The sequence below is a fragment of the Rhinatrema bivittatum genome, chromosome 2 (assembly GCF_901001135.1).
Source record: "Rhinatrema bivittatum chromosome 2, aRhiBiv1.1, whole genome shotgun sequence".
NCBI classification, from domain to species: Eukaryota; Metazoa; Chordata; class Amphibia; order Gymnophiona; family Rhinatrematidae; genus Rhinatrema; species Rhinatrema bivittatum.
Genome location: NC_042616.1, coordinates 349,095,697 through 349,111,688, shown reverse-complemented (window position 1 = coordinate 349,111,688; position 15,992 = coordinate 349,095,697). Strand labels below are relative to the sequence as shown.

The 15,992-nt window shown below is 46.3% G+C and overlaps 1 protein-coding gene across 1 annotated transcript in view; it reads left to right on the top strand.

Moving 5' to 3' along the window:
- The window catches only part of BAG1 (BCL2 associated athanogene 1), a 110,267-nt gene extending 94,879 nt beyond the window's left edge, over positions 1–15,388 (top strand). Inside the window, exon 7 of the mRNA XM_029589883.1 lies at positions 14,488–15,388. Coding sequence (XP_029445743.1) covers positions 14,488–14,577 — 90 coding nt within the window. The 3' untranslated portion in view covers positions 14,578–15,388. The remainder of the gene's footprint in view (positions 1–14,487) is intronic.
- The last annotated feature ends 604 nt before the right edge of the window (positions 15,389–15,992 follow it).

Sequence of the window (15,992 nt, the reverse complement as noted above, 5' to 3'; positions counted from 1 at the left end):
CCAGACGCCCATGGTATGCAGACATGCTGAGGCTTCTGGTGGAGACCCCCCTATGCCTTCCTCTGCACAGGAACCTGCTGCAACAAGGTCCGATCCTTCACGAGGACCCAACTCTGTTTTGTCTTATGGTCTGGCCCTTGAGAGGGCTTGCCTGATGAAATGTGGATATTCTGCAGCAGTAATTTCCACCTTGCTCCATGCACAGAAGTTCTGGACATCCTTAGCGTATGTGCGGATCTGGAGAATATTTGAGGCCTGTTGCAAGGAATACGGGGTTGCCTCTCAGACGACCAAAATCCCTATGGTTCTGAAAATTTTACAGGATGGCCTGAATAAAAGGTTGTCCCTTAACTCCTTGAAGGTCCAGGTAGCGTGTCTCTCCTGTTTCAGAGGCAAGGTGAACGGAACGCGCCTGTCAGCGCATTCGCACTTGGCCCATTTCCTAAAAGGGGTTAAACACCTTTGACCATCCTTACAGTGGCTGGTTCCCCTGTGGAACCTTAATCTAGTGTTGGATTTTTTAGTAGGGCCTTCCTTTCGGCTGCTGCATAGTCTATCCTTACGCCTGTTAACACTGAAGATGGTGTTCTTGGTGGCTATATGCTCAGCTCGTCGCGTCTCTGAACTACAAGCATTGTCGTGTTGGGAACCATTCCTCCGGATAACTCGTGCTACAGCTTTACACCATGCCTTCCTTCTTGTCTAAGATAGTCTCGGAGTTTCACTTGAATCAGTCTATTTCCTTACCGTTCCTAGATGGCCTCAAGGACACGGAAGGCTACTGCCTCCTCCGCCATTTAAATGTCAGTAGGCTTTTAGTGTGGTATCTGGAAATCTCTGAACCGATGCGCAAGACGGGACTGCTTGTTTGTTCTTCATGGTGGAAGGAAACAAGGCGAGGAAGCTTCGCGAGCTACCATTGCTCGCTGGATCAAGGAGATGATCATGGGAGCTTATGTAGAGGTAGGAAATCTTACCCATTCAGGTTAAAGCTCATTCCACTAGGACCCAGGCAGTATCCTGGGCAGAAGCTAAACCCTTAACCAGACAGTCTCTAAAAAAATGTAAATAGATTATAGGGGGTCTTTATGCATTAGCATTGTTTACTTGTGCACATATACTGAACATCTTTAGAAAGTAATAATTCAAAGCTTTAGTTATAGGCACTTAGGCAATAAATATGGCCCTCTGTCTACAGCTCAGAACTGGCCAATTTTTAACCTGTGCCTCAGCTTTTACAATATTTCTTAAAGCTTAAGAAATTCCCTTGAAATCAATATAGGATCCTCAGACTCCTAAAGGGTTCCTTTAAATTCAGGTGGTAACAGCAGCTTAACAGTGGCTCTGTCTTCCTATCAGCCAGGTTTAAGTTCAACCGACTTCAGAGAGAAAGTTATGTTACATTAACTAGACCACTGTCAGTTTAAGACTAACAAACTTCAATAAAATTCTTTTCTTTTCTTTTTTTTTTTGAGTCCCTATCGCATCCACACACTAGAGCCAAACTCCTGTGGGGCTCTCTGAGTTAACTAAAACTCTCACTCTCACACACACACATTCACATCCCCACATTCTCAGACTGTCATAAAAAAAAAACCTCACAAAAATGCCTTTGAGAGAAAGGATCTTCACATACACAACCTTCCTCTCTCAAGGCTACCCACCCACTCAATGTTTAACTGTCACACTTGGAATGCTGACTGCAGCCGTCCCAAGCTCAGTGAGCTTGTGACAGCCACATGCATACAGAACTTTCATTCAGACACACCTAAATTTGCCCCTTTTATTCCCCCTTACCTCTTCTCAGAACTTTTCTTCTTTAATTTATTTTTCCCTCCTTTGCTTTCCCCCCTACACCAATTTCCCAGCCTGAGATCCAGGGAATTACATTTTTTTATTTTAACCCATATGGGTTACATTAAGCTACTGTCTCCTGTCGTTATCTGCTGAGCAGTGACGTGGTCTTCCTTTCACACCTTCTCCGGGTTCTATTGCCTGGACGTTCGGGCCAAGAGGATACAACCTTTGCAAGGTCAGCGGTTACCGGACCACGAACAGCCTTGCACTCCTCCGTTCAGGAGTAACTTTTGTACATCTCATTGGTCCTGAGTCCGTCTGGCTACACGCTAGGAAATGGAGAAATTACTTACCTGATAATTTTGTTTTCCTTAGTGTAGACAGATGGACTCAGCATCCCGCCCACGGCTGCCCAAGAACAGTGCCAGGGAATCACCCATGAGGTGAATCTCGATTCCAGTTACAGGTAAGACGTCGCCCAAATCCCCAGATCAGGGCATCTGTAATCTTGCTGGGATTCAGCACTTATGTTTGGTCGAGTTCAGTTACGGTTATCCATTTTTAATCAAGTTTTTCAATAGTATGTCCACAATGGCTTTGGAAGAGAATGCTGGAGAGCTGAGGTCACTGCAGGGGGATATCTAAGGTGATGTCAGCTTTGAAACCTGACTCAGTCTCCTTCTGCTAGCAGGGGAGCATATAATCCCATTGGTCCTGAGTCCATCTGTAAACACTAAACAACAATAAATAACAGGAATACAGTGGGCTCTGGTAGAATTAGACCTGCGATGCAGAGACATACACTGCATCAAGTGCAACAAGCACAAAAGGCCTTCTCTGTATTAAATAATGAAGAAGTTCTTGAGAAAAAGATTGAAGTGTTAACTGAAAAGGAAGAAGAAACCCAATGCATAAAGAAATTCCAGATCAGTAACCAAAGGAATAAGCTCATTGTGCTGGATGAATCTATCAGAGGCACTAATTATCTCCTATGCACAAGTGCAAATGTAATGAATGTAAACCGATGTGATATCTCAGATTGAATGGCGGTACATAAAAAATAATAAATAAGTGGATAACAAAACTCAACTAAAGAGGTCACAAAAGGAGTCCAGGAACAGCAGTAACCTGGACAAGGAAAGCTGGAAAGCTATGAACACAAATGCTCGTAGTTTGGGCAATAAAATCCCAGATCTGCAAGCCCTAATGGTGGAGGCGGACTTGGACATTGTTGCAGTCACAGAGACGTGGTTCACGCTATCTTATGATTGGGATATGGCAATACCGGGCTATAACTTAAGAAAGGACAGAGAGGATAGGAAAGGAGGAGGAGTGGCTTTTTATATCAGTCAATATTCAAGCATCCGAACTGTAAGGAAGATGGGGCAAAGAAGAAGCACTATGCGCCAACCTAAAAAAAAGATGGGGCATCCATTTTTATTGGAGTGGTTTACAGGCCTCCAAACCAAAAGGAAGAGCTTGACAGAGATCTGGTTGAAGACATCCAAAAGATGGGGAAGAAGGGAGAAGTGGTGATTGTTGGAGACTTTAATTTGCCTGATGTAGACTGGAGAATTCCATCTGCAGAATCTAACAATAGTAGAGAAATAGTGGATGCCCTGCAAGGAGCTTTGTTCAAACAAATGGTAATGGAACCCACGAGAGAGGGAGCTATACTAGATTTAGTGCTCACTAATGGAGATAATGTCTCTGATGTCCAGGTGGGCTCCCACCTCAGCACCAGTGATCATCAAATGGTATGGTTTAATATCATAAAAAGGATACGGAGAAGAAGCACACGGACCCGAGTTTTGCAGTTCAAAAACACAGACTTTAATGAAATGGGGAAATACCTGGAGGGAAGAACTAGTAGGCTTGGAGAACGAGAGAGAAATGGAGCAACAGTGAACCAAACTTAAAGGAACACTTACCATGGCAACTAGTCTATATGTTAGAAAAGTAAAGAAAAGCAAAAGAAGAATGAAACCTATCGGGTTCTCAAAGAAGGTGGCTGACAAAATAAAGGCTAAAAGAACAGCGTTCAAGAAATATAAAGGATCCCAAAGGGAGGAACACAAAGAAGAATATCTGGTGAAACTGAAGGAGACCAAGAAAATAATCAAGATGGCAAAAAGTCAAGCGGAAGAAAGGATTGCCAACGAGGTAAAGAGAGGTGACAAAACATTTTTCAGATACATCAGTGAAAGGAGAAAAGTTCAGTGGTATAGTGAAATTGAAAGGTGAAAAGGATCAATGTGTGGAGAGAGACAAAGAAATGGCAGAAATATTAAACAAATACTTCAGTTCTGTGTTCACTAACGAGGACCCCGGAGAAGGACTGTGGCTAATTAACAAGAAATTGGAGGGAAATGAAGTAGATGAAACTCCATTTACAGTAGAGATGAAACTCCATTTACAGTAGAGACACAAAAACCAATGGTTAAACAGTTGTGGGTTCAGTGTTGTTAGATTTAGGTATTACCCGCATAGGTGGTTTTTGTGCTTGGGTTTGTTACGTACTATCCAATAGCATGGCAGATCGTCTTAGCAGGATGTCGACCACACGAATGGTCGCTCGATCAGTCAGTAGTGAACAGACTTTTCAAATTATAGGGGGAACTGATAATCAACCTCTTTGCATCAGAAGTCAATTGAAAACTATTTTGCTCCATATTTCCAAGTCCACTTTGTTTCTCTCAGGATGTGTTCCTCATAAACTGGGGCACAGACTTCGTGTTCCCTTTTCCTCCATTACCTTTTATTTCGGGGATGGTACAGAAGCTCATGCGAGACCGTGCACAAATGATATTAATCACCCTGGCATGACCAAGGCAAATGTGGTACACTTACCTCATATGACTCTGAATCCAAGCTTCTGTCCACTTCAGGACACAACCCTCATTCCTAACGCAAGACAGCAGATACCTTCTGTATCCAAATCCATCATCCCTGAATGCTGAGCACTCAGTAGTCGCTGACTTATCCTTACCCAAAGAAGTAGAGGATAGAGAGAAGAATAACCAGTAAGAAAAAGGTGTGAATGCCCTTGTACAGGTCCTTGGTGAGGCCTCACCTGGAGTACTGTGTTCAGTACTGGAGCCCGTATCGCAAAACGGATAGAGACTGGATGGAGTCGATCCAAAGAAGAGCGGCCAAAATAGTATGGGGTCTGTATCGGAAGACTTATGAGAAGAGGATGAATGATCTGCATATGCACTTGCTGGAAGTGCAGAGGAGATATGACACAAGTTCAGATATCTGAAAGGTTTTAATGATGCACATACTTTGAACCTTTTCCGTTGGAAAGGAAACAGTAGAACTCTAGGGCTCACGAAATGAAACTCCAGGAGGGATGACTCGGAACCAATGTCAGGAAATATTTCTTCATGGAAAGGGTGGTGGATTCCTGGAATGCTCTTCTGGAGGCATTGAAGACAAAAACAGTTAAAGAATTCAAAGGGACATGGGATCCCTAAATGCTAAAGGACGGAAATGAAGAAAAGGGTGCATTGGGTAACCTGCTCAGTGGTGGTTACTACCCTTAATATGCATGGGAATTACTACCCTTAACCAATAAGACTTGATGGTTTTGATGGAACAGCTGTCTGCTTTGACAGTAGGGAAAAGGGGAATTGGATTCAAAGGACAACCAACACGGGCCCTGACTTTTACAGTCTGGGGTACTGATACACAGACATAAGGAAAAAAAGAACAAAATTTCTATGGCCAAGTTCAAAAGAAAAGCACATCAAGCAGCATATGTCTGAATTTTCAAGACTGTTCCTCATGCAGTAAAAATGTTGCTTTGTTAATATATAAGGCTCGGGAGTAAACTGCATGGAGCAGCAGTTTACTACCCTTAACAGAAACATGGGGTAACCTGCATGGAGTGGCAGTTGCTACCATAGGAAATTTGCTGGGCATTTGGTCTTTTTCTGCCATTAATACTATGTTACTATGTCAGGATTTCCTCCTTTCAGCCAGGAAACTCTCTACCAGAAGCAACTACTTTCTTTAAGTGACATAAAATACTCAACCTAGTGCGAACAAAATGGCTATGACCCATTTTGTTGTGAGCTGTACCAGCTCTTATCCTACCTACACCTTCTGTCAGTGTCTGGCCTCATCTGTCAGGGTCCATCTTAGTGCCATTGCCATTTACCACAATGCAGTAGACTATTCCCTATCTTGACACATCCCCTAGGTTCCAAATTCTTGAAAGGATTGTTAAAAATTAATCCTCCACTCTGTAAACTAGCAGTGCCATGGGATCTGACAAAGTCATGCATTTAATGAAGCCTCCATTTGAGCCAATGGAAGCAGCCTCGCTTAAACATCTCACACGGAAAGTTGTTTTTCTTTCCTAGCGTGTAGCAGATGGACTCAGGACCAGTGGGTATAGGTGTACTCCTGACAGCAGTTGGAGATGGATCAGATTTCAATCTGACGTCAGCCCTAGTACATATGCCCCTGTAGGAAGTGCAGCTCTTCGGTATTTTCCGCCTCCATAGCAGTTCGGGACTCTATGTATGCTAGCACAGCGTTAGAGTAAATTTTACAAAGAAAACCCAAAACAAGAAGAAATCTTCTCTACAGACGAGCCCCGCTCTCCTGCGGTGACACCCATTGGGTCCCTCCCGCAGTTGAGAATTCCCGAGGTGATTTCTGCAATCCCTCAGAGATAAGCCTCGGTCCGGCGGCCGACCCTCGGCGGGGACCTAGCCCCCAACATCGGGTGAGGCTGAGAGGCAGCGGGTGCCACTTCGAGCACGGCAGTGAAGGTATTTTCCTCTCCTCCCGCAGCCGGAGACCGCCCGGAATGAGACTGGGAAGCGCCAAGACACGGTAAGGTAGAAATCTATTTAAAAGTCTCCGGTCTCCGAAGCTCGAGGAGTCACACAGGTCGCCAGCTGGGACCAGTGCCCCGGGTTGATCTGCCCTAGCAGGGCTTAGACCCTGGTCAGATCCGAGGGTCCTCCCACGTGGAGACCCTTCGAGGTGGTCGCCATATTGTCCGCGTGGTCGCCGTCGCCATGTTAATCTGTCCGCCGTTCCAACCCGTGTGCACAGAGGCGAGCCGCGCGCACAAATACCTTATGCGCACACCGTCGTGCGCCCAAGTACCGTGTGCACAAGCGACGCACACAGCCACGCGCTTACTGTGCCGGGCGCATTGATTCGATCTGGGCGCACAACAGCACGTTCACCTCCCTGAGCGCATACCAATCCTACACGCACAACTTCGACGCACCGGAGTGCATAACTGTATTTTACGCGCACAAAGCCATGGCACCACAGGAAAAGAAGCTCAAGGCTCAGGGCCTCTGCCCAGCATGCCACATTAGAGCTGCACAGCATGAGGAGGCCTCTGCCCTGTGTATATAGTGTGAGGAGGCCCTGGGGGATCCAGCCCATGGCCCTCCCCAGCCGGTACCGGGTTCCAGCTCCTCAAACAGTACCCTGGACCTAGCCTATCCCAGCAGGACCCTCCCTCAAATGGGGCTCCCCAAGGACAACAGCGCCTCTTAATTTAGACTCAGCATCTATCTCCTGGGTGGAATTCTTCAAAGGCCTGCGTGCCTTCATCCACATGCAACCCGAAGCCTCCGATAATACGGCCACAACCTCCACCAGAGGACCTCAATATCCCGGGACCCTCTATGCCCAGGGAAGTGATTCCACCGCCCAGAAGCCCCAACTTCGGGGACACGGACAACTCAGATGAGGAATCAGAACCCCTGGAGGAAGGGGAACTCCCTCCAGGGACAGAGCCCCACTGAACCATGAGGCGCTTCTTCACCAAGGACGAGCTTCCAGACCTGGTCACACACAGCTTGAAAGAGCTTGCTATCCTGGGCACTAGTGCCTCGGGGGAACCTAAGACGAATCCCCTACTAGAGGGACTCCGTCAGACCTCCCGCCATTTCCCACTATTACAAGCCATCCAACAGCTAATTGACCTGGAATGGGATGCCCCGGAGACTACGTTCAAAGGGGGGAGTGCTCTCCCAGCCATGTACCCTCTGGACCCAGCTGCCAAAGACCTCCTGGCATGTCCGAAAGTGGATGCCATGGTCTGCGCGGTTTCGAAGCACAGTACTATCCCAGTGGAGGGAGGAGCAGCACTCAAAGATGCTCAAGACAGACGTCTGGAATCCGTCCTCAAACAATCCTTTGACATCTCCGCTATGTCTCTACAGATCGTGGCCTGCTGTGCCGTGGTGACACGCGCCTGCTTATCACAGACCAGGAACAACATTCCTGGGGAAACCCTGGAACCAGCAGTATCATTCCTCACGGATGCCGCTTCTGATCTGGTGCGCACAACAGCTAGAGGAGTGCCATCAGCCGTGGCAGCCAGAAGACAACTCTGGCTCCGAAGCTGGTCAGCCAACGCATCTTCCAAAACTAGACTCACAAGGGAACCCTCCTGTTCGGAAGCGAACTAGAGAAACTAGCCAACAAATGGGGCAAATCCCCACTTCCGTGGCTACCGGAGGACAGGAATAAGAGAAACCAGCGACCCTTCCCCCGAACCTCCAGGGGCAGTGGATCACAGCGCTTCAACCCATACAGAAGCCCATATCAAGCGGCTCGCCCCGCAGGCAGGAGCCAGTCCTTTCGGAACAAGCACAGCAAAAGGGGAGCCAGCTCGGGTCCAGGCCCCAGCCACACCCCACAATGAAAATCAGCTGACCCGTCCAAAGGAAGAAGCCATAGGGGGCAGACTTGCCCTATTCTGCCAAAGATGGGTCGAGATAACTTCAGACAAGTGGGTCCTATCCATCATTAGAGAGGGATATTACCTGGATTTCCACCACCTCCCTCCGGACAAGTTTGTGGAATCCCCCTGCCACGATCCTTCCAAGAGGATGGCAGTGGAAGCTACACTGACCAGATTGCTAGCCTTAGAGACTATAACACCGGTGCCTCCACAACAAATAAATACTGGACATTATTCCATCTATTTTATCATTTCCAAGAAAGAAGGAAGTTCAGGCCCATCCTGGACCTCAAGGCGGTCAACCGTCACCTGAAGATTCCTCGCTTCCGCATGGAAACCCTACGCTCGGTAATAAGGGCGATACAACCAGGAGAGTTCCTTACATCCCTGGATCTGTAGGAAGCCTTACCTACACATTCCGATCCATCAAGAGCATCAGCGTTTTCTACGCTTCACGATCGTAGACAGTCACTACCAGTTCCGGGCACTACCATTCGGGTTAGCCATAGCACCCCGGACGTTCACCAAGATCATAGTGGTGGTGGCAGCAACACTGAGGAAGGAAGGAATCCACGTACACCCTTATCTAGACGATTGGCTGATCAGGGCGAAATCCCCAGAGGGAAGCCACCAGGCAACCAACAGAGTCAAAACTCTACTGGAGAGCCTCGGGTGGGTGGTCAACACAAACAAGAGCTGTCTGCAGCCCTCCCAATCTCTAGAATACTTGGGAGTCCAGTTCGACACCAAACAAGGCAAGGTCATCCTGACACTGACAAGGAGATCAAAATTGATGACCCAGTTGCGAACCCTGTTGAGTGAACTTCGCCCCAGGGCATGGGACTACCTACAAGTCCTCGGCTTCATGGCATCCACACTGGAAGTAGTGCCATGAGCAAGAGCTCACATGAGACCCCTCAGCACTCACTACTATCACGATGGACTCCACTGTCCCAGAACTACACCGTACTTCAGCTCCCGGACAACTACGATGGTGGCTACAAGAAGGCCATCTGAGCCAGGGAAACGAGACTATCCTCACCAACCTGGATCCTGCTCACCACGGATGCCAGCCTATGAGGATGGGGAAGCACACTGCCAGGAGCTAACCACCCAAGGGCAATGGAACAAAGAAGAGTTGCGATGGAACATCAATCGCCTAGAAGCCCGGGCAGTCAGACTAGCCTGCCTACGGTTCGGCCACAGACTTCGAGACAAATCGGTCAGAGTAATGTCGGACAACGCCACAACAGTGGCCTACATCAACCATCAGGGAGGAACCAGAAGCCAACAGCTGTCTCTGGAAATAGACCCCCTCATGTCATGGGCGGAAGCGAACTTCAAGAGATCTCGGCCGTCCATATCGCGGGGAAAGACAGCGTCGCTGCAGATTACCTCAGCAGAGAAAGTCTAGACCCAGGAGAATGGAGGCTGTCGACCACAGCATTCCAATTGATGGTAAACCGTTGGGGAACACCAACCATGGACTACCTTGCAAACTGGTCCAACGCCCAAGTGCCCAGCTTCTTCAGCCGCAGGCGGGAACCCCAGTCCCAGGGCATCGATACCTTGGTACAGACCTGGCCACAGGATACTCTGTTATATGCCTTTCCACCTTGGCCCCTATTGGGCGCAATCATCCACAAGATAGAACACCACATGGGACCAGTACTTCTAGTGGCCCCGGACTGGCCAAGAAGACAGTGGTACGCAGACATGCAAAGACTGCTTACAGGGAGCCCTCTCCCACTACCTCCACACAGAGACCTGCTTCAACAAGGACCGATCCTCCACAAGGATCCAGCTCGATTCTCTCTTACAGTCTGGCCATTGAAAGGACTCGCCTGAGGAAGAGCGGATACTCGGGGGCAGTAATTGACACCCTGCTCCGAGCATGCAAGTTCTCCACATCCCTAACATACATAAGGATTTGGAGAGTATTTGAAGCCTAGTGCGAGGACCACGACATCATTCCACGCTCAGTCAAATTTCCTGCGATTTTGGAATTCCTGCAGAACGGACTACAGAAGGGATTCTCTCTCAACTCCATCAAGGTACAGGTGGCCACATTGTCATGCTACGGAACCAAGAGTGAGAGCCGCAGCATAGCCTCTCACCCGGATGTCTTCCGCTTTCTGAAAGGAGTCAAGCAGATCCGACCACCTCTAAAGTGGCCGGTGCCTCTTTGGAACCTCAACCTGGTCCTAGATTTCTTAGCAGGAGCCTCCTTCAGACCTCTTCGCGGCCTGTCTCTCCGACTATTAACATTGAAGACAGCCTTCCTGGTGGCAGTCTGCTCGGCCCATCTTATCTCCGAGCTACAAGCACTGTCCTGCCGGGAGCCATTCCTCAGACTCACACCGGGAACCATCCAGTTATGCACAGTTCCATCGTTCCTCCCCAAAGTGGTTTCTCACTTCCATCTCAACCAAACCATCTTGCTACCATCGGCAGATGAGCATAAGAATTCGGAAGAGGCTCGCGGTCTACACCATCTCAACGTCGGCAGACTCCTAGTCCGATACCTGGAAAGGTCGGAATCCATACGAAAGACGGACCATCTATTCGTCCTTCACAGTGGGAAGAAGCAAGGGGAAGCGGCCTCGCGAGCAACCATAGCCCGCTGGATCAAAGTAGTCATCAAGGCGGCCTATGTAGAAGCAGGCAAGCCACCGCCTTTACAAGTCAAGGCCCATTCCACTACAACCCAGGCAGTATCCTGGGCGGAAACCAAGATGCTGTCACCCGCCGAGATCTGTCGGGCGGCGACATGGTCCTCCATCCACATCTTCTCCAGGTTTTACCGCTTGGATGTTCAGGCTCGAGAGGACACAGCATTTGGAAGGGCAGTACTAAGTGGGTCATGGGCAGCCTCCCACCCGGTTTGGGAGTAGCTTTTATACATCCCATTGGTCCTGAGTCCATCTCCTACACACTAGGAAATGGAGAAATTGCTTACCTGATAATTTCGTTTTCTTTAGTGTAGACAGATGGCCTCAGCATCTCACCCACGGCTGCCGTTATTCATGGAATCCTCGAATGACATCACCGACAGCAAATGATTCACGGGTAAGCCATGCCTTTCTCCAACTGGAACACCCATCCTACCGGGTGTCGACGTTTCTCGGTTGAGGACACTGGCGATCTCCAGCTATAACCAATTCAACCAGTTTAAATTAAGTTATCCAAGTTATAAAGTTAATCAAGTTATTCAAATTATTCAGTCATACATATATCCACAATTGCTTTTCGAGGGGAATACTGAAGAGCTGCACTTCCTGCAGGGGTATATGTACTAGGGCTGATAACAGATTGAAATCTGATCCGTCTCCAACTGCTATCAGGAGTACACTATACCCATTGGTCCTGAGTCCATCTGTCTACACTAAGGAAAATGAAATTATCAGGTAAGTAATTTCTCCATTGTCTCTTTCACCTCTGCCTATAGAGTTGGCAAACTGCAAGTTTGAATGCATTTCCCTCCATACTTTTTCATGATAAAGTAGTCCTTTGGAGGCATCCTAGATTCTTTCCTCAGGTAGTATCTGCTTTTCGTATCAATGAGTCTATCATCCTTATGTTTTTTCCCCACCCCCATGCTCATGATGAAAAAGCTCTCTATTCATTAAACTGCAAAAGAGTGTTGGCTTATAATAACAGAACACAGCCTCACCATCAGACTTCACAGCTGTTTATGTCCTTTGTTCCCAATAGACTTGAAATATCAGTAACAAAAGTGTACTATATCCAACTGGACAACTGATTGCATTCAGCACTGCTATTCAACAGCAAGACTGGATCTCTCAAACCCAGTAAAGACTCATCAGGTCAGAGCCATAGCCTCGTCCATTGCACACTTGCAAGAAGTAGCACAGGAATACATTTGCAAAGTGGCCACCTGGTCCTCCATCCATACTTTTAACTGATATTACTGTCTGGACAGTTTCGCCTTCTCTGACAGTTAGTTGGAAAAGCTATACTGTAGCATGCGCTCTCGCAGTAATCACATCTCCATGATGGATTCCAGGTTAAAATAAATAAATAAATAAATAAAAGAATATCAGCAGTTCAGGAATCACAAAGGGTGATATGCAGTATACTTGGCTGCAGCCCTCAGCTTTGGCAACCCACAGATCATGGCTAATTCAGCCCTGCTTATTGACAGTAAAAGCAAGTTTGCTTACCGTAAACAGTGTTTTCCGTAGATAGCAGGTTGCACTAGCCAAGAGATGATTACCCTTCTCCCCTCCCAATCCTACACACTGGCTTGGCTCTGTGACAAATTAGAGAGACCGAGGTAGCTCCTGCGCAGGAACTCCTGCACATGCTCAGTAAAATTCAAAGATCTACTAGCTTGAAGAGACAAGCCTATTTGGTACCGCAGGATGATGTTGCCCACATCTCATGGCTAATTAATCCTGCTTTCTACGGAAAACGCTGTTTACAGTAAGCAAACTTGCTTTCCATGCCCTTTAATATAAGGACCACTTCAATATAATGTTTCCCTTAAATTAATCAGGAGCATGTTAGTAGACCCTTGTAGCTGAAATTTTTTTTAGAATTGAGCATCTACATGTCATTCATGATTCTTAAAAGCTGTACTCTCTGGGGACTATGCAATGAAGTTTAATATGCATATCCCTAAAAATAGCATGCTATGCAGTAAGGCTTTAAAATGTGTTAAATATGCTTCCTTGCGACATTAAAAAAAATCATGATCTCATATGTGATCAAGGAAGCATTGTATGCAAATTTATGCCTTTATCATAACCATGAAAAATAATGTGGCACGATCTGTTTTCAGTGGGTCCAGTAAAGGGGGTAAAAATGTAATAACTACCTCAATAGAAGTATAGAAGTCCATAAACTATTAATCAAATTGATTTTGGAATAGCCACTACTTATTATTTCCATTAGGATCATAGGATTTATTTACTTCCTGTGTATTTGCCAGGTACTTGTATCCCCGATTGGCCACTGTTGGTAACAGGATGCTGGGCTTGATGGACCTGCAGTCTGACCCGATATGGCAACTTAGGTTCTTATGACCACTGCTAAATTTTTACTAGGCCCAGAGTGGCCCGAAATCCCCAGTGTTAACTAGCCCAAAGTGAAAGGACTAGTTAGCAGAGGGGATTTCCTCCCTAAACCACCTGCCTTTCCCAAAATAATGTCCCTCTTACCTCCTTGGCCCCCTCCCCAATTAGCAGCATCACAATAACATTAGCTTCTTAACTTCCTTCCTCTGAGGGCTACCTAATGCCACCACCTGCCCTTCCTAAATGGTCTGCATTCTGTAGGTGCTCCCTATTCAGCAGCAAGAAGGACTGCAGAGCTCCTACTGTTGGCCCAGATGACAGAATCTGAATGACACCGCCTAATGGTGCTTTACAATATATCAAATGGGAAGGGAGGGGGAATGGCCTAGTAGAAGGGGCTGACAACATTGCTCAGAGGGGAGGAAGGGAGGGAGAAGGATGCCTAGGAGAGAGAGCTCATGTCATTTTTCAGCAAAAGGAGATGCCCTGAGTGTAGGGTGAGGGAAGATTGGGAGAAGATGATCAAGAAAGGGGACTTGTGATTCTGCACTGTAAATCATGTCCTCTTGGCGTCATAAAAAAGTGCTTATTGCTGAAAAGTACAGGTTTCCACAGGCAAAGTGTGGATCTATAATAGTACCATCACTTTCAGATCAGCAGAAGGAAAGTCCCAGGTCTCCTGAATGACAGTCCAATGCACCACCGTTCTTCCTCCCTTCCTTCCTCAAATCAAGTGTTCCTTCCCCTTTCTCCTAATCATAGGATCCCTCAAACCAACCATGATGGATGCATGGGTTTATGCAGCTATCCCATTCTTTATATTGATTATCCAACCCTCGGTGCCAGACTATTGATAGGCATGCTCAGCAGTAGCCAAGTAAAGTTACGAGTGATTCTCATGCCATTAATTTCTGTCTATCTTTTCAGGGTTTTCTTGCCCAGTGCGATACAGTTGAAGGCAACATTGGTCAAGAAATGGACAAGCTGCAATCGAAGAATTTGGCACTCTCAGAATAAAGCTTTAGTTCCTGTAGTTAGGAAAAATAATTGCTCTGTGAGCAAAAAACTTTGCTCTTTGTTTTGGAGCATGTATTCAGCTTTTTTTTTTCTTTTTAACTCTGTATGTATAGCTTAGTACCAATTATTTTATTCCCCCTCTGGCTGTAACCTTAGCTACTGAAAGCTAAAACTTTGTATCAAAGCAGAAATGTCTGTATAGTAGATTTTGCATGTTTTGTTTGCTGCGGCAGATGGATCATCAGAATTGCTGTGACATGTTTCAGACTGGGAGCATTTCTGCATATTCGTTTTCACAATTATAGGATGACAGTATCTGTATAAGGTATACATTGTTTTGATAATCATGAGGCCATTGTAATCTTTTCTGATATATACATGTTAGACAATTATAACAGAACTTTCCACTGTTGTTGGCCTGTAGATGTAGCTCCTTTTTCTCGTGGAGCTGTTCTTCATGCATGTCAGTGATTTTCTTTTTTTTAATACTTTCTCTGCTTTCTGTTATCAATCTAAGAGTTGCAGGTGTAGCAATTCTTTTGTGACCCAGGAAACAGCTCTCTGTATTAGAAATCGTGGATAGTTGTTGATCACCAGGTGAATCAAAGACCTGTTTAAAATCCAGTCTACTTTGTTGCAAACTTTTCGATACAAGATGGAAAGTGTCATCTCTCTATGGCCAGACCCAGGCTGTGCCCCATCTCCATTTCATACAAAAACACTTTCTAATGCATATTGTATTATCAAGGCATAGGCTTTTAATATATTCCCCTAGGAGAATGGTAACTCTTAATCTTATTTTTATAGTGTTTATATTGTATTTACTACTGTACCTGGTATGCATAGATCAATAGTTAAAGCTTAGATGGGCAATGGTATGCTGCCAGTTTATTTTAGTAAAGTGGCTCGCAGTAGCTCTGCTCCATTTTGTTTTCAGAAAATAATTTAACAAAGGGATTCCGAGAAACCCTGCAGCAGATCATTGAAGATAAGTATGTTGGGTGACAATGAGCTCTGTGCCCAATACTCATGCAGGCAGAGGAGAGAAGGGGCATGACTGTCAAAATGCTAGAGGATGTGGTTAGTGTAGCTAGTATAGCTGGGTTCCAAAAAGGTTTGGATAAGTTCTTGGAGGACAAATCCATTAATGGCTATTAATCAAGTTTACTTAGGGAATAGCCACTGCTATTATTTGCATCAGTAGCATGGGATCTTCTTAGTGTTTGGTTAATTGCCAGGTTCTTGTGGCCTGGTTTGGCCTCTGTTGGAAACAGGATGCTGGGCTTGATGGACCCTTGGTCTGACCCAGTATGGCGATTTCTTATGTTCTAATGATAGCACAAAAGACATGCAACAAGTGAGGAAGCTGATAAGAATTTGACATTAAAGTGCAGTGTTTGTTGCTGAATGAAAGA